The sequence below is a fragment of the Oryza glaberrima genome, chromosome 5 (genome assembly GCF_000147395.1).
Source record: "Oryza glaberrima chromosome 5, OglaRS2, whole genome shotgun sequence".
NCBI lineage: Eukaryota > Viridiplantae > Streptophyta > Magnoliopsida > Poales > Poaceae > Oryza > Oryza glaberrima.
The window spans coordinates 12,300,048-12,320,162 of NC_068330.1; the positions used below are offsets into that span (position 1 = coordinate 12,300,048).

General features: G+C 45.9%; 2 protein-coding genes across 4 annotated transcripts; both read right to left on the bottom strand.

Moving 5' to 3' along the window:
- Positions 1-559: 559 nt before the first annotated feature.
- LOC127775136 (lisH domain-containing protein C1711.05-like) lies at positions 560-5,157 on the bottom strand. Its single transcript, XM_052301449.1, is given in 2 exon segments — positions 560-989; positions 991-5,157. Coding segments are annotated over 2 exon segments (1,686 nt in total). The 5' UTR covers positions 2,476-5,157; the 3' UTR covers positions 560-788.
- Positions 5,158-9,572: 4,415 nt separating this feature from the next.
- On the bottom strand, positions 9,573-15,237 carry LOC127775134 (putative pentatricopeptide repeat-containing protein At5g08310, mitochondrial). Of its 3 annotated transcripts, none has more exons than XM_052301448.1 (6): positions 12,465-15,237; positions 11,751-11,862; positions 11,551-11,650; positions 11,393-11,427; positions 11,115-11,303; positions 9,573-10,992 (listed from the first exon to the last, which is right to left on the bottom strand). In XM_052301448.1, the coding sequence occupies exon 1, from the start codon at positions 15,140-15,142 to the stop codon at positions 12,632-12,634; it is 2,511 nt and encodes an 836-aa protein (XP_052157408.1). In that variant the 5' UTR covers positions 15,143-15,237; the 3' UTR covers positions 9,573-10,992; positions 11,115-11,303; positions 11,393-11,427; positions 11,551-11,650; positions 11,751-11,862; positions 12,465-12,631. The 3 variants fall into 3 exon arrangements, with proteins under 3 accessions (XP_052157408.1, XP_052157407.1, XP_052157406.1); XM_052301447.1 differs by having other exon boundaries at positions 9,573-10,979; positions 11,751-11,867; XM_052301446.1 differs by having other exon boundaries at positions 11,751-11,867.
- Positions 15,238-20,115: the final 4,878 nt, after the last annotated feature.

The following is a 20,115-nucleotide window of genomic DNA, read 5'->3' on the forward strand; positions in this document are numbered from 1 at the left end:
AAAACCAGAGAACTCTCACGAAGGCGGTAATCTGAAATAGGGGCACTGATCATCCTGCACTACAGATGCAACAATTTTTGCTATGCTGCTTTGCAAGTGGCAAGCAGCAATGTTATCTTTGTTATTGAGGCATTTGCTTCTCCTTCTCTGTGCATGCAGTAGCATCCTCTGTTTAACACGATTGTTTCTCCTCTATTCTGTTTATTAACATGTAAAAATGCTGTTCCTGCTCCTCACTTTTGCATCAGCTGTTTTATACAAACATGTGAAAACTCAGAATTCTGCGTACAATTGAAATAACTAGGAACACTTGCCTAATGCAATTCTAGTCAAATCGTCATATAACAGACCAGATCATTAATCAGAGCATGACCAATGTGACAAGAATCGTCCCTGGAAATTTCTATTTTATAAGAATCTACAGAAGTAGATAAATCATTGACAAATCCTACCCTGCTGTAGCTCGTCAACACTCTGCTGGCCTATGTTTCAGGAAGAAGCTGAGCTTCTGTAGCATAAACATAAGCCCAAGCGTACAATTGAAATAAGGTTGAAACAATTGTTTAAGACAAATCATATCACATTCATATATCATCAGAATAATGTACAGTATACATATGATGGGGCTACTGCCAGCACAAGTTGGCTGCAAATAAAACAATGGCTTCAAGTAAATTACATTAAACAGATTTCTAAGGCTCAAAGCAGGCTTGACAAGCAACCAAAGAATCGAACAGACAGCAGAAACAGACGAGATCATGGTCCTATTCCTACTCTGCTCTAGCTCATCAAAACTCTGCTTTCAGGAAGAAGCCAAGCCTCTGTAGCAGGCCGCCTCCACGGCGACGCAGGCTGTCCCTAGATTTCACCGGGCTGACAATGTACTGCGCCTCGCCGGAGATCCCCAGCTGCTTCATGTCTCTGGGATCGATGATGTCGAAGACCGGCTGCGCCGTCCTCTTCATCTCCTGCAGCTGCTCACGCGCCGCCCTTTCTCTCGAGCTCACGCGCTGCCTTTCTCTCGAGCTCACGCTGGAGTTTCTGCCTCTCCTGGGCCCTTGCAATCAGCTCCTGCTCCTCCATTGGCTTCACTTCAGCTTCGGTGGGATGATCAGCGGTGGTGTCTGGCCTGCTGCTCGCACTGTCGTTTCTTTCCGACGAGGAGGATGAACCGCTGCAAGATGAACTGCTGGAAGAGTCGCTGCTGCTCGAGCGAGGAGTTTCAGGGAACTTGCTGACCGATACAGGGGAGTCGATGCCGCCACAGATGTCGATCAACTCGTCATCCTCCTGTTGCTGCTTCGGGAGCGGCGAGAACTGAGCCTTGTCCACGACCAGGGGAGAGACGCCGCCGCAGATGTCTATGCCCATGTCCGTGATGCAGAGCTGAGATGCAGGAGATGCTGCTGCCCTCTCAGTGATCAGCTTCTTGTCTTGCTCCATGACCTCGTGCTCCACCATTGGCTTCACCTCAGCTTCGGTGGGATGATCTGTGGTGGTGTCTGGCCTGTTGCTCGCACTGTCTGCGTCGGCGTCGGTGTCACTTCCCGACGACAAGGAGGATGAACCGGCGCAGGATGATGATCCAGAAGAGGCGCCACTGCTGGAAGATGAGGAGCCAGAGCCATTGCTAGAGCTGGAGGATGATGAGGAGTCGCTCCTGCTGCTGCTCGAACGAGGAGAATCAGGGAAGTTGTTGACTGATACAGGGGAGACGCCACCATAGATGTCGATCAACTCGTCATCCTCTTGTTGCTTCAGAAGTGGCAAGAGCTGAGCACTGTCCACGATGAGGGGAGAGACGCCGCCGCAGATGTCCATGCCCATGGCCGCACCCTCATCGGCTATCTCACCGTCCTCGAGGAGGTCGCAGATCGACGAGCTGCTGGTGGCGTCGGATGCCTCGATCTTGGGCGGTTCTTGCTCCTCAATAATCTTGGTGGTCTGCTGTTGAGCGAATTCCACGAGCAGGTTCAGCAACTGGAACAAGGCAGCATCCTTTGCGGAGCTAAGATCGACATCCATCTCTTCGCCGTTAGGGTCCACGACGCAGCAGCATTGGCTTCGCATCAGGCCGACGATGTGCGGCGGCAAAGGCGTGTCCGCCGACAGCGAGGCGAGGAGGCCGTAGAGGCGGTCCCTCTGCGCCTTGGGCATGGTCGGCTCGATCACCTCAACCTCCACCTCCACGATCGGGCTCGCGGCCGTCGTCTTCCTCCTCTTCTCGGGGGGAGAGACATCCCCGTCGATCGCGGTGGCGGCCTCCGGTGGGGTCTCCTGGCGGCGCAAGAAACGACCGCTCTTCTTGCCGCGGCTAGGGTGATCGGGGTGCTGCTCCCCCGCCGCCGCGGCGCCGCCATGGGCGCCCTTGGTGCGGGCCGCCATTACCAAGGCCTCCCCCTTGTCGAGGAGGGCGGCGACCACCTGGTGCTCCGAGTGGATCTGCTCCGTCAGGCGGCGCCCACGGGGCGCCATGTCACACAGTGCGTAGGCCGCGTAAGGTCCGCGGCGCGGGGGAGGAGATGAAGATGGGAGGCGCTTCGCGAATCCGCGGGAGATGGAGATGGGAGGGGGAGGCCCGCGCAGGCGCAGATGGATCGAGGTGAGGAGTGAGTGCGATGGAGGATGGGAGAGAAGTGGGGGAAGGACGAGACGAGGAGCGCGGCGGCTATTTATGGTCGGCTATACGTGACAGACTCGGAGTCCGAGTCGGAGTCCCCTGCGCTCGGTTCTTGTGCATTTGATATGCGCTTGAGTTGAGTCAGGGTCGTTGAAGCCAAAAGGTGGTGCCATCCTACTTCGGATACATACACAACACGCCTTTCTTTTTTTTTCTTTTTTTTTAGAACATAAACAACACGCCTGGATGCTTTCGTCTTCGAAAAGGCTGATGTCGAGTGTTCACGCACGTATGGACATCAGCGACAATTCAATCCTGGGTTGGGTCTGGGGTGGGAGGGAGAAGAGAGGAGGTCACGCTAGGCTTAGAGGGATAGATGTAGGAAGTGGTGGATATAGGTGAACGATGCCAAAGCCATGGGGATTGAGAAGAGTGAGATGGACCGGTATTGGTGGCTAGGGCGAACCAAAGCTTGCAGTGAGGAGGTGGTGTCTAAGTGGTGAGAAGCCACCGGCGGGACAAAGGCACCTCGTCGTCACCTGTTTGAGAAAGACAAAGAAAGCAGGGGAAGAGGATGAGGAGGTCAATCGAAGGGCCTCGCTCATGCCTACTAGCTAGCCGGTGAGACCGGGTAGTGGCGAAGGTATAAGAGTAAAGGAATCGAGCAGTGGTGAATGGCGATGCATGAGTCGAGGCAATGGTGGAGTGAGGAGGGATGAGAGAAGTTAGGCTTATGTGGTATCATACAAATCTTAAAGCAATCTAATAGTATGAAATTTGCAAGATTTCCTTGGATGTTTTCTGTCAAATTAGAAATAGAGAGAGTGCCTTTATTTCCTGTTCATATTGCACACAGGTGTCTATACTTTTTTAAAAAGACTTCAATGATAATGGCAATAAATCTGTGACCCCACCTACTCCAATTATAGATTTTACACATTAGCCCTTAAACTTCTTAATATATGCTCAGTCTGGTTTTTAATAAATGATGTCGTTGATTTTTGAACAAATGTTTGACCATTCGTTTTATTCACAAAATTATGTAATTGTATAAGATATAAATCATACTTAAAAGTACTTTAAGTGATAAAACAACTCAAAACAAAATAAACTATAATTACATATTTACATATTGTAGGTAGTACATAAACAACTAGATCTAAATAGATAGATAGCCTCATAAAATTAAATCAACGTGAGTATTCCTCGTAGCAAAAAGGTGGATAACATATTGATGAAAAATATACTTTTATTTATTTTAGGCAATATTATGATTTTTTTTTCATAGCAAAGCTCAGACATTTAGCTACTAGTACTGTAAGAAAAATAATAAAACCCATTTCAAATCAAAGTTGAAAAAACTTGCCCCCTCATAATTCTTTCAAAGAAAAACTCTGCTAGCTGCACTATATTTATGCCTTGTAAGGAGTTCCTATTACAAAATAAATAAGAAATAATGTCTACCACAAACAAAATACAACAAATGTTGGATGAGAAAACATATCGCAGTGTCTGTTCAAAGAAAAAAAAATTCTATGCCATCGAGTTTGCTCATTTCTATGATAAGCTACTGAGTAAGCCCATCTCTACTCAATACCATCGAGTTTGCAAAAAATATTTACTCTATGCATCTATATCAATAAGTTATGGTGCTGTTTGCCCACATTAATATTAATGTTAGATGGATCTCAACGGCTCAAGGGGGCCTTGACCCGCGCCCTGATCGGGGGTGCCCAGCCCAATGGCTGGTGGGCCCCCGTCACACTGCGCCATATAAAAGGGGGTGGAGGACGGGGCGGCACACGGTACGAGGTTCGTCGCCGCCGCCACTCCACCCCACAAAACCCTAACCGATCGAGAGGGGGCATAACCAGTGACGGGAAACGCCACCGCCGTGCCACGCTTCATCGCCGGGACGTCTACGACCACCACTGCCGCAACCGTCATCGCCGTCAACCTCACCGGCGTCGCATCCACGACAACCGCGCGACCACGACGACGATGGCCGGCGCTTCTTCATCCTCCAACACCTCAACCGGTCGGTCTATCTAAACCCTCTCCCGCTTTCAATCTCTATTGTTCAAACATCAATCCCAAATAGAACCACCCGATTAGATCTAACCTGGGTGATCCTAGTACAAAGTCTAACAATGGTATCAGAGCAACCCTAGTGATTAGATCGGTTCGGGGAAAGAAATCCAAAGAAAGAAAAGCACAAGATCCACACGGATCAAAAGATCGAAACCCTAACCCTACCTTGTCGCCAGCCGTCGCCGGCAAAAGGGGGGGAGGGCAAAGGGCACCGCCGAGGAGCCACTCGACGGCCATGCACGCACCCGCCGGTGCACGCGCCGGCGAGGGGGCCCGCGGCGGCGCCGCCATCTCCGTCTTTCGGCCGCCGCTCTCTCTCACATGGTGGGGGTTAGAGACGGTGGGGGGAGCGTAGAAGAAGAGAAAAGAAAAGAGGCGCCAGACATGGCGCGGCGGTGGCAAGGGCCGCCGGCGTCGGCGACGCCGCTCGGCGCGGCCGCGCGCTCGCAAGAGAGAGAAAGAAGAGAAGCTAGGGTTCGGCGCGGCGGCTGGGAGGGGTCGAGGGTTTTGTTTGCCCGATCTCCCCGCCCGGCCGTCCGATCGAACCCTAGCGGATCGGACGGCCGGTGACGGTCGGGCCAAAAACGGCCCAAGAAGGAGAGCGCGCGCGGCGACTTTCCCGGCCCAGGCCCAGGTTGCGGCCTGGGGGACGAGGGAGCGCCCGCACGCGCCAAAAAGCCGTGGGCCGCTGGCAAAAGTTCAAATTAGGTCCCTCGGGGGACCGAAAATGATGAAGAGGGACATTAGCAAATTTTCCTTTTATTTTGTATAATTTTCATGCAAATTTCAATAGAATTTTGAATTGATTTTGCATGTTTTACCTCTATTTAAATTCGAACCAACGGGAGAACTTTTACAGAGAGTAAATTACAGAGTTTTGCTGTTGTTCATATGATTTTTATATAGTTTTTCCGCTGCAAATAGATTAAATTGATGAAAATTAGTGTTTCTAAAATTAAATTTCGAACCAACGAGAGAATTTAATTTTAGGAACATTAATTATGTGCTATGATGTTGTAATTTTCTGACCAACGTTGATAATTGCAATGTCATAGTTATGGTTATATGTGTTATGTCTAATTCTGCCCAACGGTGACATAGGCTTAATGCATAATATTTTAATGTTAATTTTGTTCTCACCGTACATGATTATTTCAGGTGGCTACTACTTGATGGGTTGCATTAAAAATATTCCGACCCTAAAAGGAGATAACTACACAGAATGGAAAAGAAAACTCGACCTTGCTTTCATCTTGGGAGAGGTGGACTGGGTGCTGACTACCCTATGTCTTATAGAACCTGCTGCACTTGTCAGAGGTGAAAATGAGTCAGATGCTAACCGGCAAAAGAGACAAAGGGACAATACTCCTCTCATCATGTCGTATGACATTGAACAAAAGAAATGGTCCTTAGCCAACAAGAAATGTTTGGCTGTGGTAAAGAACACGATTGAGCCAACCATATTGGGCTCAATACCAGAGTGTGACGCTGTCTCAGAGTACCTTGAAAGAATAAAGAGTCAGTTTACTGGCTCTTCAAAGACTAATGCTACACAACTGATCAAGCAGCTGGCTCTTCAAAGACTAATGCTACACAACTGATCAAGCAGCTTGTGACAGAGAGGTACCATGGAGGTGGTGTTAGAGACCACATACTTAGGCCCTCTTTGTTTAGGCTTATAAGCCAACTTATAAGTCCAAAAGTCTAAGCCAAAACAAACAAGCAGCTTTTTTATTTGGCTTTTTTGAAGCCATAAGCCACTCTAACACTATTAAGCCAAAAGCTAGGTTGGAGAAGCTTTTTTGGCTTATATGAGATAGATGTATGACTCCACCACTAAACTTAGGACATTAAATCCACTGGCTTATAAATCATATAAGCCAATAAGCTGACTTAAAAGTCTAGGCCAATAAGCCTAAGCCTAAACAAAGAGGGCCTTAGGATGAACAACATGGCTTCCAAGTTGAAGCCAATGGATTTGGGCATAACAGATGATTTTCTAGTCCATCTGGTTATGGCCTCATTGCCAAAACAGTTTGACAATTTTATTGTCAACTACAACATAAGTCCAGAGAAATGGAAGTTTGAAAAGCTCATCGCTAATTGTGTGCAAGAGGAAGAGAGAATCAAAGAGTCAAATGGTGGTTCAATTAACTATGTTAAAGGTAATAAGAAAAAGAACCACAAGTCTCCCACCTCAAAAGCTAAACAGTCTCAGCTTCTACCTCAACAACAACAGTTCGCTATTGAGAAAGATCAGTGTCTCCACTGCAAGAAGACAGGACATTACAAGAAAGACAGTCCTGACTTCTTGAAAATGATCATGGCAAGGAAAGATGAGAACATTATTACATTTGTAAATGAATCTCATTATGTTGGTTACTCTAGATCTACTTGGTGGATTGATTCTGGAGCAACTATTCATGCTTGTAATTGTTTAAAGGCATTCCGTTCGACGAGGACTACGCAAAGAAGAGAAAGCTCCATTAGAGTTGCCAATGGAGTTGAAGAAAAAGTTGAAGCTGTTGGAGATCTTCCTCTAGAGCTCGCGAATGGCTTCACACTTTTACTTCGAGATGTCTTTTATGTTCCTTCTTTGCAAAGAAACTTAATAAGTGTATCAAAGTTGGATTTTGATGGATATGATTGCCGCTTTGGAAATGGCAAATGTGAACTATGGTATAATAATGCATGTATTGGTCTTGCTGTGTTGCGAGACGAGCTTTATTTGTTATCTCTTTCTGACAATGTGAATGTTGTGTCCTCGTTGACAAAAGAAAACAAGAAAAGAAAGAGAACTCCCGATGTCTCATCGAAATTATGGCACTGTCGTTTGGGCCATATTTCGAGGGGGGAGAATTGAGAGACTCGTTAAGAACGAAATTCTTCCTCCATTGGAGTTCTCAGACTTAGAACAATGCATAGAATGCATTAAAGGAAAATTTGTAAAGAGCATCAAAAAAGATGCAAAACGAAGCGCAGGAATTTTAGAGACCATTCATACAGATATTTGTGGTCAATTTCCTGTGAAAAGTGTGGATGGCTATGACTCGTTCATAACATTCACAGATGATTACTCCCGCTATGGTTATATTTATCCAATTAAAGAGCGATCAGAAGCATTGGATAAATTTAAGATATTCAAAGCTGAAGTTGAAAATCAGCATGATATAAAGATTAAAGTAGTAAGATCTGACCGTGGGGGGAGTACTATGGTCGACATACGCCTTATGGGCAAGTCCATGGACCTTTTGCAAGGTTCTTGTTAGAGAATGGAATAGTAGCCCAGTATTCAACACAGGGCGAACCTCAACAGAATGGGGTAGCTGAAAGGCGCAATTGTACCCTTATGGATATGGTGCGCAGCATGATGAGCTACTCTACACTACCACTGGGTTTATGGATGGAAGCGTTAAAAACCGCCATTCATATTCTCAACAGAGTTCCAAGCAAATCGGTGCCCAAAACACCATATGAGCTATGGATAGGAAGAGTACCCTCGCTAGCTCACCTCCGTGTGTGGGGGTCCTGCAGAGGCTAAAGTATTTAACCCAAATATTGGGAAGTTGGACCCCAAAACAGTCAGCTGCCATTTTATTGGCTATCCTGAAAGATCAAAAGGCTATCGTTTCTACTGTCCAAACAGTTAATACAAAGTTTGTAGAAACGAGACATGCCGTCTTCTTGGAAGACGAAATGATTAGGGGGAGCTCGGTAGTTCAAGAAATTGATCTTGAGGAGAGGCGGGTGTCTGTACCCGCTCCGTCGACTCAGGAACCTTTCTTCTCTCTACCTGCTGATGTTGTGCCTGCAATGCCTGTCATTGAGGTACCAGCACCTGTTGTTACCTCTCCTATGGCAACAATGAATGAAAATGAGGAACCTGTTATACAGGATTCAACAGAAATGGTTGCCACACCAGAGGAGGAGCTGCAACAGCCTCAAACAGATAATGTGCCAGTACAGGAGACTCAACAAGAGCCTCAGGTACAGGATGTGCCAAATGTGGAGGCCCCTAGAAGGTCTGAAAGAGTCAGAAGATCGGCTATCCGTGATGACTATAAAGTTTATAATATAGAAGAGTCGCATATGGAGGATGATCCCACCTCATATGAAGAGGCCATGAGAAGCGCTCGCTCATCGGAATGGTTGGAAGTCATGAAAGATGAAATGAAATCAATGAAACTAAACGATGTTTGGGATTTAGAAGAAATTCCTAAAGGAGCCAAAACAGTAGGTTGTAAATGGGTCTACAAAACCAAATATGACTCTAGAGGGAATATAGAAAAGTTTAAAGCGCGACTTGTGGCAAAAGGCTTCACGCAACAAGAAGGGATTGATTACAATGAGACATTTTCTCCAGTCTCTTGTAAAGATTCGTTCAGGATTATAATTGCACTGGTGGCACATTATGATTTGGAATTACATCATATGGATGTAAAAACGGCATTTCTAAATGGAGATTTGGAGGAAAAAGTATACATGGCGCAACCGAAAGGTTTTGTCATGAAAGGAGACGAAAATATGGGATGCCGTCTAAAGAGATCTATTTATGGATTAAAGCAAGCTTCGAGACAGTGGTACTTGAAGTTTGACGGGACAATAAAGAAATTTGGATTTCAAGAGAATGTCAAGGACAACTGTATTTATTCAAAGTTTAAGAATGGGAGATTCATTTTCCTAATTCTGTATGTGGATGACATTCTACTGGCTAGTAGTGATGTCAGTCTACTGCAGGAAACAAAGAAATTCTTGTCCTCAAACTTTGACATGAAAGACCTCGGTGAGGCTTTATATGTTTTGGGCATAGAGATTCACCGAGATAGAACAAAGTATGCATTGGGACTTTCTCAAAAGGCATATATAGAAAAGGTGTTGAAGAAATTCAACATGTACAGATGCAGTATAGGGCATTGCAATGTCCCAGAAATCAGTATGAGCTCAATGAAATGAAAACAAAGCCATATGCATCAGCTGTAGGAAGCCTACAGTACGCACAAGTGTGCACACGACCTGACTTGGCATTTGTTACCGGGTTACTTGGCAGATTTCAGAGTAATCCAGGCCCAGAGCACTGGAAATTGGTAAAGAAAGTCTTGCGTTATTTGCAAGGAACAAAAGGCCTCATGCTGTCTTACAGAAGATCAGAATCGCTCCAGATAGTGGGGTATTCAAATTCTGACTTTGTAAAAGATAATACAAAGTCAACATCGGGATATGTGTTCATCCTGGCAGGAGGAGCTATTTCATGGAAAAGCTCAAAACAGACTATCACTGCAGGGTCTACTATGTATGCCGAGTTTATAGTATGCTATGAGGCAACGGGGCAGGTGAACTGGCTAAAGTTCATACCCAGTTTAAAGGTTGACAGTATTGAGAAACCACTAAAGTTATACTGCGACAACGAACCCGCAGTAATGTACGCTCACAACAATCAGTCAAGTGGTGCTGCCAAACACATTGACATAAAGTACTATGTTGTGAAGGACAAAGTCTGGGATCAAACAATCAGTCTCGAGCACATTAGAACAGAAAGGATGCTCGCGGATCCGCTCACGAAAGGCCTACCACCCAACATGTTCAAGGAACATGTAGCCAGCATGGGTTTAAGGGGAGCCTTATGAATCCTAGACTACAGGGCCCAAAAGTAAAAGTATCTGTTTCTGAATAGAGATGTGTATAGTGGCTGTCGAATCCATCGGTGATTGACCGTGACGATGAAACATGCTCTATGTGCAAATCTGTGATGGAATAGAAAACTTGACCTTGCTTTCATCTTGGGAGAGGTGGACTGGGTGTTGACCACCCGACTAGATCTAACCTAGGTGATCCTAGTGCAAAGTCTAACAATTAAATGATAAAATTGTCCCTAGTGCCATATTCACATATGGAAGTTTGACTGTGCACTCCTAGCGTATCCCAATTCCCAACAGGAATTTTGTCCATCATGCTGTAGAGGAGCAACCTTGTTCGTTCCAACCCAGAAAAGATTTCACTTCCTACATTCATCCAGGATATACTTTCGAACCATAGGTGGTGTTCCACCGAAGCTAGCAAGAGCACAGCGTCCTGTAAGCTTCGCGCTTGCCACGCAAGATTGCAAGTAGTTGAACTGTCTTCTTGGATCTCGAGGGCCACCACATATTAGTAGGAAGAAAGGCTTCAGATATTGTATTTGGTGGAAGGGGAAGAACGGGCGACCTGTTCTCAATTGGCAGGTTGTGAATGTAGTCCATCTTCCTAGCAGCCGCGCAGAAGTATATTGAACCTACAAACTCAGGCTGAATATCAAACAAGAACCTTGAGATGGTCGTCCATACACCTTTCGAAGATAGGGCGACGTTTTCATAGTAAAAGAATGGTGGTCCAAAAGCTGGTTTCAGGAAGGTTTCTGTGGACTAACCTTAAACTGTCACTGGGCAAGCTGAATCCCACCAATCCACCATAGGATTTGGCAGAGGCATTGGCTCTTCATGGCTGTCACCAAATGGCATTTGATTCCCTTGTGGCCCACTTCCATACCACTCTTTTTCTTGCTTCCATCCATGAATCTTGTATTCTTTCTTCCTCCAAAGGAACTGAACTCTGCATCCTGCAAAATTATAAACATGATGCTAGTGCCATTACATTTAAAGAAATGAAACAATTTCTTGATTCGGATGCATTATAATCACAAGGTACCTCATAGTCAGATAGGTTTGCAGAGTAAACATTTCCTGCAGCCAGATAATATTGAATCAGCCAACATATCTACATATGCATTGAAACCTGCGAAATTTTACCCAACGTAGGCAGTATAAGGTCCCTTCCTGTGAAAGCAGCAAATTCAAGAGGCATACCACATCTAGTAATAGCCATCTTTGCTTCATCTTCTGGAAAACCCATGCTGACTAAGGACTTGATTTTCTCATCGTTCTCTGACAGCTCCTGTAAGAAATCCTGCATAAAAGCACATGAAAAGCAGATTGAAAACATTTGCTAAATCTCACAGATGACTTGCAGTTTGGAATAACAAAAAGTAGTACTCACACAAATATACCTGCTTTTTCCATGCTCGTAAATGTTCTCCTTGTATACCCACTCAGTAACAGATAAAGCCCACCTCCAATTTCCTCTTGCCTCAAGCCCTTCCAGTATTTGTAGTAGATTACCTTCACTATAAATTAGGTCAGATTTTTTTTCATCAATCTAGTAAGCCTCCAATCATGTAAACTTAGATCATATTAGTTCAGTCTGACAGGCAAACATTCTTATGCAATATGGGGAAAAAAAATGCAACACTTCATGCAGGTTCAAATGTGTCTTAGCATAGATTAAGAGGAGAAACCTCAGTCCCCAGACTAATTATTTAATCAATAAGAAAAACTTAATTCGATAATAGCACTAGGATTTAGGATAAGTGAAGTTTACAATGAAGTTAAGTGCATAACCGCATATAGGTGCATACTACACTGCTGTCTCAATGGTAAAATATCCAGGCTTTGTAAAAATTAGACCTTTCTTTTCTACTAATAGTGAATGGCAGAACTCCTGCCTCCTTCCTCGAAAAAATACACTGCTGTCTCAATGGTGAAAGGAACATGTGTATACCAGTCAGAAACAATCCATGCTAAGTCTACGCAAATTCTACCATATCTCATATTCATGAAAATGTGATTATTTAAGTCATAAAGCAACCAGCACTACTTTGTACTCCTACTTGAAAGCAGGACAAAGGCCAAGAATGCCAGAAAAAGCAGTAGCACGAACATACCTGGCACCACAGAGTTGACACCAGTATAAGCTGCAGGAAAGTAGTTGCACGAAGCAGAAGGACATGTAGACAGAAGCAATGAACAATCTACAGAGCCTGGCACCACAGAGTTGAGACCAGTACATGCTGGCTACAAACAAAGACTTGACTTATGCTAGTAACCGTTATCATTTGTCTCCATCTTTGTTGTCCAAAGTTTGAGAACTTGAAACTAAACCTTTATCTACAAATTTCAGGATATCTGAGGAAGTTATTCCATCTTTCGACAGCTCCACAACTGCTTCATTTATTAATCCTACCATTTTCAAATTATTGCCGTAGGTATCTTTTTGGAGAACCTCTTTTAAAAGCTCACATCCCTTCATGGGATGTCCATTTGATATCAAAAAGTTTATAAAATATAAGAGGGAAAAAGTATCCAACTCAAAACCTTTTGTCACCATCTCTTCAAAGTAGGTTAGTGCAGTCTCTATTCGGCCACATTTGCGCAACCCGTTTATAAAAGCAGTATATGCTATATTGTTTGGAGCACAACCTTTCTCCCTCATTTCGCACCACAACTTAATGGCTTCATCAGGTCTTCCAGCACTGCAGAATCCATCTATCAAACTTGTATATGTAATTACTGTTGGTTGCTTTTCTTCATAAACCATTTTATCTAAGTAAGAAATTGCTTTCTCAATCCTGCCAGTCTTGCAACAAACATCAATCATAAGGTTGTAGGTAACAACAGAAGGAAACAGACCCTTCTCTAACATCTCTTCCATAATTTTTTGTGCTTCATCCAATTTACTTGATTTTCGAAACCCATTTATCAAGATATTATGTGCTACCACATCAGGAAGATAATACTTACAGGAAATGTCACGGAAGAGGTGTAACGCATCGTCCACCTCTCCAGTGTTACACATTCCATTCATGGCTGCAGAGTATGTGACAATGTCAGGAAGAAAACCAATTTGAAGCATTCCATCTAAAAATTGCACTGCTTCTGTTACTCTGCCACTGAAGCAAAGCTGTTGCACCATCTCCGTGCAGTTCTTTATCCATGGGGGATGCCCATTTGTCTGCATCTCCCTTAGTAAATCCAGAGCAGCCTTTGGATCTTTTCTCCTACAAATGCCATAGAACAATGAATTATATGTGAACTCTGAGGGTGTCAAACCAAGGTCCTTCATTTGGTTAAATATCCCATATCCTTCTTCTAACCGATCCATATTGCACAACTCATGGATCAAATCATTAAACATCAAAATCTTGCCCTTACAACCAAGGCTAATCATGTCTTTTGTGAGAGCTAAGGCCATATCCAGCTTCTTAACCTTACATAGGCCACAGACAACAATGTTAAAGGAATCAGAATTTGGTTTAGCATCTTCACGGATATGCAACATATGTGCACCACCAGCCACATCATTGTTAACCGCTTGACCACCACATACCATGGAGCGGAGCAACTGATAAGCTGCTTCTACCTCACCACAATGGACAAGCTCTTCTAAAACTACATTGTATAGTGGGACAACACTGCCGGATTTCAAATACTCTGCATTCTCATTAATGAACGGACCAATAACGGCAAAATCCCCTTCTCTACAAAAAGCCTCGATCACCTTCTTGAGTAAGCGGACGTCAGGAGCAACTCCACTGCTCTTCATTTCCTTGAACAACTTCACTGCTCTCGCAATGTCCTTCTGCTGACAGAGCCCCTCAATTAAAACGCTGTACATTGCCAAATCGACAACAAACCCGTAACTGACCATCTTGGCAAACATGTCCATGGCCTTGTCAACCCTGCCTTGCTTGGTGAACCCGTGGACAAGCACGCTCAATGTCTTCTCACTCAACCTCATCCCCAGTGCTTCCATGCTCCCTAGCAGCTCAACCGCACCGTCCACCTTCCCCCACTTGCTGAACGCCACCATCAGCGTCGTAAGCACATGCTCGTCCACCCACCCCAGCTCGCTCATCCTTTGGAACACGTCGTTGGCGTCATCAGGACGACCTGCATTGCAGTAGCACCGCAGGAGTGAGGTGAGCGTGTACTTATCAACGCTCCCGTCGCCGCACCTCGCCACCATCTCCCGGAGCCTTGCCTGGGCATCGTCCGCGCGGCCGGCCTTGGCGAGCGCGTCGAGGAGGCAGTTGTAGGTGTACGAGTTGGGGGTGCAACCGAAGGAGGCCCTCGCGGCGTCGAAGGCGCGGACGGCGGTGTCGGGCAGCCCCGCGGCGCCGAGGCAGCGGAGGAGGAACCCGAGCGCGCCTGGCGTCATGATGCAGCGCGCGGAGATCGCGTCGGCGGCGAGGCGGTCGAGATGCGCGCGCTGGTGGCGGGGGAGGAGGGAGGCCATGGCGTTGAGCGAGTAGCAGGAGTGGCGGAAGCCCGGCTGGTCGGCGGCCCAGCGGAAGAAGTCGAGGGCGTGGCGCCAGGACGGGAGCCGGAGGAGGACGGACTCCGCGGCGGGGGCGGTGAGCTCGGCGGCGAGCCGGCGGAGGCGCGCCGCGTCGCGGGTGGCGCGCGGGCGGGAGAATTCGTCGAGCAGGTGGTGGGCGAGGTAGGAAGGGGATGCGGGCACGGGAGCGCGCGGAGGCGGAGAGGCGGAGGTGGAGAAGGAGAAGGAGCGCGGGGCGCAGAGAGAGCGCGACGAGGGGGAACGGGCTAGGCGGCGGAGCGACATGGAGGAGGGCGCGGAGGCGGCGCACGGCGGAGTGGAAGGCAGGGAGGTGGCCGGAATCCGGAAGGGTAGAGAGAATTCCAAGCAAGCCGGACCAACTGGGCCTGGGCCGACCAGCCTGACTAAAGGCTCTCACAGTGGATTTATTTATTTATTTATTTATTAAAAGATTTATAAACATAAAGTACCGTTCAAAGTTCTGCAAAAATATGCCCCTCCCACCCAACCATAGGGCGAGGACAGAAGGAGCATATTAATGTGAAGTGGCACCTCAGGAGAGGGGCGTGCAATGGCAATTTTCTAGATAATCTCCTCCCGGCGATAAATCGTTCTTCCCTAGGGTGATTTATCGCTGGAAGGGGGTCGCCTACAAAATTACCATGGCGCAACGTTTAGCTATGTATGGGACACACCATAGCAATTGTGTAGTGGCTCCTTTCCAACGATGAATCGCCCTCCTCTAGGGCGATTCATTCTTGGGAAGAAGCCGCCTGCAAAATTACCACGCACACCTCCCATAGGGTACCACGTCGCGTAGATTGTCCTACTGTAGGACGATTTATCTACCCCCGCCCTACGGTAGGGCGGGAAGATATATTTATGTAAAGCTTTGAAATGAGAATATATTTTTGTAAATCTTAAAAATAAATATAAAAATAAAAAATTTTCCTCACAGTGCATCCCACCTATATAAGAGGCCTCAGAGTGTCACGTAGGCTAGAGCTACGAATTCAAAATCTGCGTTGCTCACCGTGCATGTGGCTATAGAAGTGGCTTTAATTTTATAATTCCAGCCCATGATTTTTTTCAGTTCTTATACTTTCTCTAATTTACATAGAGGTACCAATTTTACATTGCACACCCTAAAATCCAAGAAATAATATCAAATCCTCTCACCTACCCTCCCTCTCTCTCTCCTTTATCCCCTCCCTCCCTCTCGGTTCCCACGGAACACATCGGTGCCACTCACTCTTCTACGTCACCGCCCCACCGTCGGCACCGCTCCCCCTCCGCCACACCGCCAGCGCCACTCCCCTTCCCCCCTCCCCCACCCCCACTGCTGGCACAGCTCCCCCTCCACCTCTCCGTCGCTCTTCTTCTCCCCATCTGCGGTGCCGCTCTCCCTCTCCATCTCTGCAGCTCGACCGAGCCGGCGGCGGCTCGACGATGATCACTCCATGCCCCCTCCTTGCCAGATCTAACCTAAGACTTGCTGGATCTAGCCTTGGGAGGAGGCGGTGGTAGCTCGACGGTGGAGACGGTACGACGACGGCCATCCTGCGCCCCCTCCACGGCGGGGGCGGCTCACCCTGAGGGAGGGGGGGGAGATGCTCAATGTTGGTGGCGAGGGGACCATTGCTTCGTATTTGGGGACATGTCCTTTCCAAGGCGGTTTCGCCCCTCTCCTTGTGCATCATGGAGATTCCTCCTGACAAGTTCTGATTAGGTTTGCATGACCAAATGAAGCTCCACGTTCTTCACAGGGACTCACTCCACACCGACGTGGATCGAAATCTCCGAGCTGGCAAGGTGAGGCCGAATGCCATCTCACCGCACTGTGAATGCCCTAATAGCGCCACGCGCCCTACACTCTTCCACCTAAAATCATATTTATTACTCCTTTTGTCCCAAAATAAGTGTACCTAATATAGGATATGACATGTCCTAGTACTACAAATCTGGATAGACAGATATCCAGATTCATATTCATAGTACTAGAGTACTAGGATATGTCATATTCTATACAATGTGTATTTATTTTTGGAACAGAGGAAGTAATACATTTCCTTCTTTACGGTTTATATATAAACCGTTAGATCACACAACACAATGAATCTCAAGCACTGATTGACATTAAAATGCATTCGTGCAGCCAAAGCATTTGCAGAAACTGGTAAAGTTGGAAATGGGAATATCCAGAAGAGTTGAAAATGGGAATATCTGGCAAAGTAGTAGAATTAATCTGAGCCATTTATTTTTTTTAAATCGAAGGGATCAGATCTATTTCTACTACCAACTTATAAATGGTAGTAGAATTGTGCAAGGGTACAATTGTCTAATAAAATAAAAACATCGGGGAAGAAAGTCAGATAGATATTTTTGACGCAGCTAGCTAAAACCTAAACCTGGGTTTTCTTGTTCTCCATGGTGATTCAAGGCGGCGGCACGAGGCTTTTTGTTCCTGGTCGAGGACAGATCAACAATCTTGTGGCCTGCAGGCTACCCATTAGCAGCTCCCGTGTTGGTTTTGATGTGAACATGTATTCATGCATCTTCATCCAAACAAATCATATAGGAATAGTAAAAAACTGAATAGCGCTATTCAAGTGCATGAGTTGCTTGACATATATGGCAAGTGATCCTCTCGCCGCAAATCAAAGGCAAGAGATAAAAGATAATTTCTCGTTCTACGCGAGATCTAATCATGTGAATTTCTCGGGAAAAGAAAAAGAATAGAAAGAACAAATCATACAAAGAAAAATTACCATCATAGCCTAATAAATCAATGGCTAAGATTGTTTCTACTGGTAGTATGGTAGTACTATACTACCAGTAGAGAGCACTGGAGAATCACTCTATTCAGAAAGGCCTTTGGAAACAAACGACGGATGCAATGAAGCAGATCTTCAAGGACTGTGTGGACTCAAAAAATTCCTAAGACTTTTTTCCTTGTGAGATTATTTGATCATATTGTGGAAGGTGGAGCAAAGAAGCTTCAGAATTATCCACTTGATTGGAGTGAAAAGGATAAGGCGAAATACCTCCTTAAGATCATGGCAATGGACATGTCGCATGTACAGAAGCTTCAAGGCATAATGCAACAAGCTTCAAGAGAGAGTAGTAAGGAGTAGTATTTGTCGAAACAAGATTTCGGCAATAATAAAAGGGGTGGCTATCAAGTTAGGAAAGTGGATGGGTTTAGAGACAATGAATTTTATACAGGTTCAGGCCTCCTTATTCAAGAAGTAATACCCTACTCCTGTCCGGGGATGATTCCGCCGAGTGTGTTATTGATTGTATGACTGGGAGAAAAAGAATTGTCCCGAGAGGAACCCGGACCCATCCTTATATAGGGGAAGAGATCCGTATTACAAAGTACAGTCCATATCCTAACGGAACATGGGATTACAGATAAAATACAATCGTAATCGACTAGGATCCCGGGTATTTTCTTGACATACAAGTTTAGAATCTAACCCGAGTCCTCATAAAGATATTATATCTATATTTGGTACCATATATCCAGCTGGAATATAACCGCCATGTAGATATGGGGTAACCATAATCTCCACAGTAGCCCCCGAGACCTTCGCAGTTGACCAAAATAGTCTTCTTGAAACAAAAAACAATAATCCGAGTGCTTCAATTCAACTTGCTCCGGCTTGCCGAGTGCTAAAAGACTGTGAAGGGCGAAAATAAAACATGGTGCATCGAGTAGATGCACCTAATTAGGTGTAGCCCCCGACTATGTGATTAGTTGAAAAACTAAACATATAGTCAAGAACCGAGCGATTTTATATCGAAGCATGTATGGTACTCAATAAAATACCCAGTCGACTGCTTCTCACTTGAATATATCAAGGACAAAAAAATATGAAAAGGGCCAAATGATAAACATTCAAAAGGTCCAAAAATAGATATATTTGGTAGGAATCCGAGTAAGAAACTCTTAAAATGATCCACCAAATATGATAAAGATCATGGTAATTAAGAAGTTCATTAGCCTAGGCTATAACCCTTACCATAATCAAAATAAGCATATAACATGCTAGGAGAATGACTACTAATAAACCAGTCATCTCAAACTGACCCAACAGCTTTCGTAGCCTAAAAAAGCTTACAAAAATGGTATAACACCTTTCTGTCGGGCACCTTTTCATGTGCATCATAATAATTCCAAAGAATTATTAAATCGCGTTAAAAAGGATTTTAATAGCATCGGGCCGTATCATTGTGAGCACATATTGCCAAAGCAAAAAGCGCCTAAGTCCCTAGGGATCACAATGGGCCACGCTGAAAACATAATTGGGCTGAAGTACTGTACAGGCCCAGGCCCATTAGTACTCCCGATACCCTAAAAACACCGAAGTCCAAACGTTGTTTCGTCTTCCCCGCCGAGACTATCGCCATTCCCCACTCCGTGCTACAGTACAGAACTGCGCCGACGAAGCTAGGGTTCATCAATCTGCTCCAACCCACCCTCAAAAACTTCACGAAATTTCTCCCTGCATCCACCGCTCCGATTCCCCATTCCTTTCCAGCCATATCCCGGACCAAATTAAACCATCCAGCTCACACTCATGGCGGAAGAAAGAGAAAGCTTCGAGAGTCAGTGGGCGCCCTCCGATGTGACAGAAGACAATCTGAAGGAGATGGTGGCGCACGGCGTTCTCCCAGCGAAGGAGATCATCGGGTGGCGACCGGCGTTCGGCGAAGCATTCCCGACCCCCGACACACATGAAATCGTGGTATTTGCTCATTTCTTCTATGGCGGATTTTCTCTTCCAACCTCAAGATTCTTCCGGGGGATTCTGAACTTCTACGGGATTAGCTTGCATCACTTGAATCCAAACTCCATAGTGCATATTGCCAATTTTATCCACGCCTGCGAAGCTTTTCTGGGCATTAGGCCTCATTTCGCCTTGTTCCGCCGCATCTTCTTCCTCAAGCCCCAGCCAAACAAAAGCAAACCGTGCGTTGTTGGGGGAGCTGGTTTCCAACTCAGAGGAACCTTGAGCCAAAAATATTTCTCCATGCCCTTCAAAACCTCAAACAAACGCTGGCATGCAAACTGGTTCTATGTTCAGAATCCTGAGCCCGCACTCCCCGAGTACTGCCGTCTTCCTCCTGTTTACTAGGACACATGGAACTCATTGCCCATGGGAGATGAAGCTGCTCAGGCAATGGAATTGATGGAACGCATGCTAAAACTGAAGGAACAAGGTTTGCAGGGAGAACAGATCACTCGGCACTTC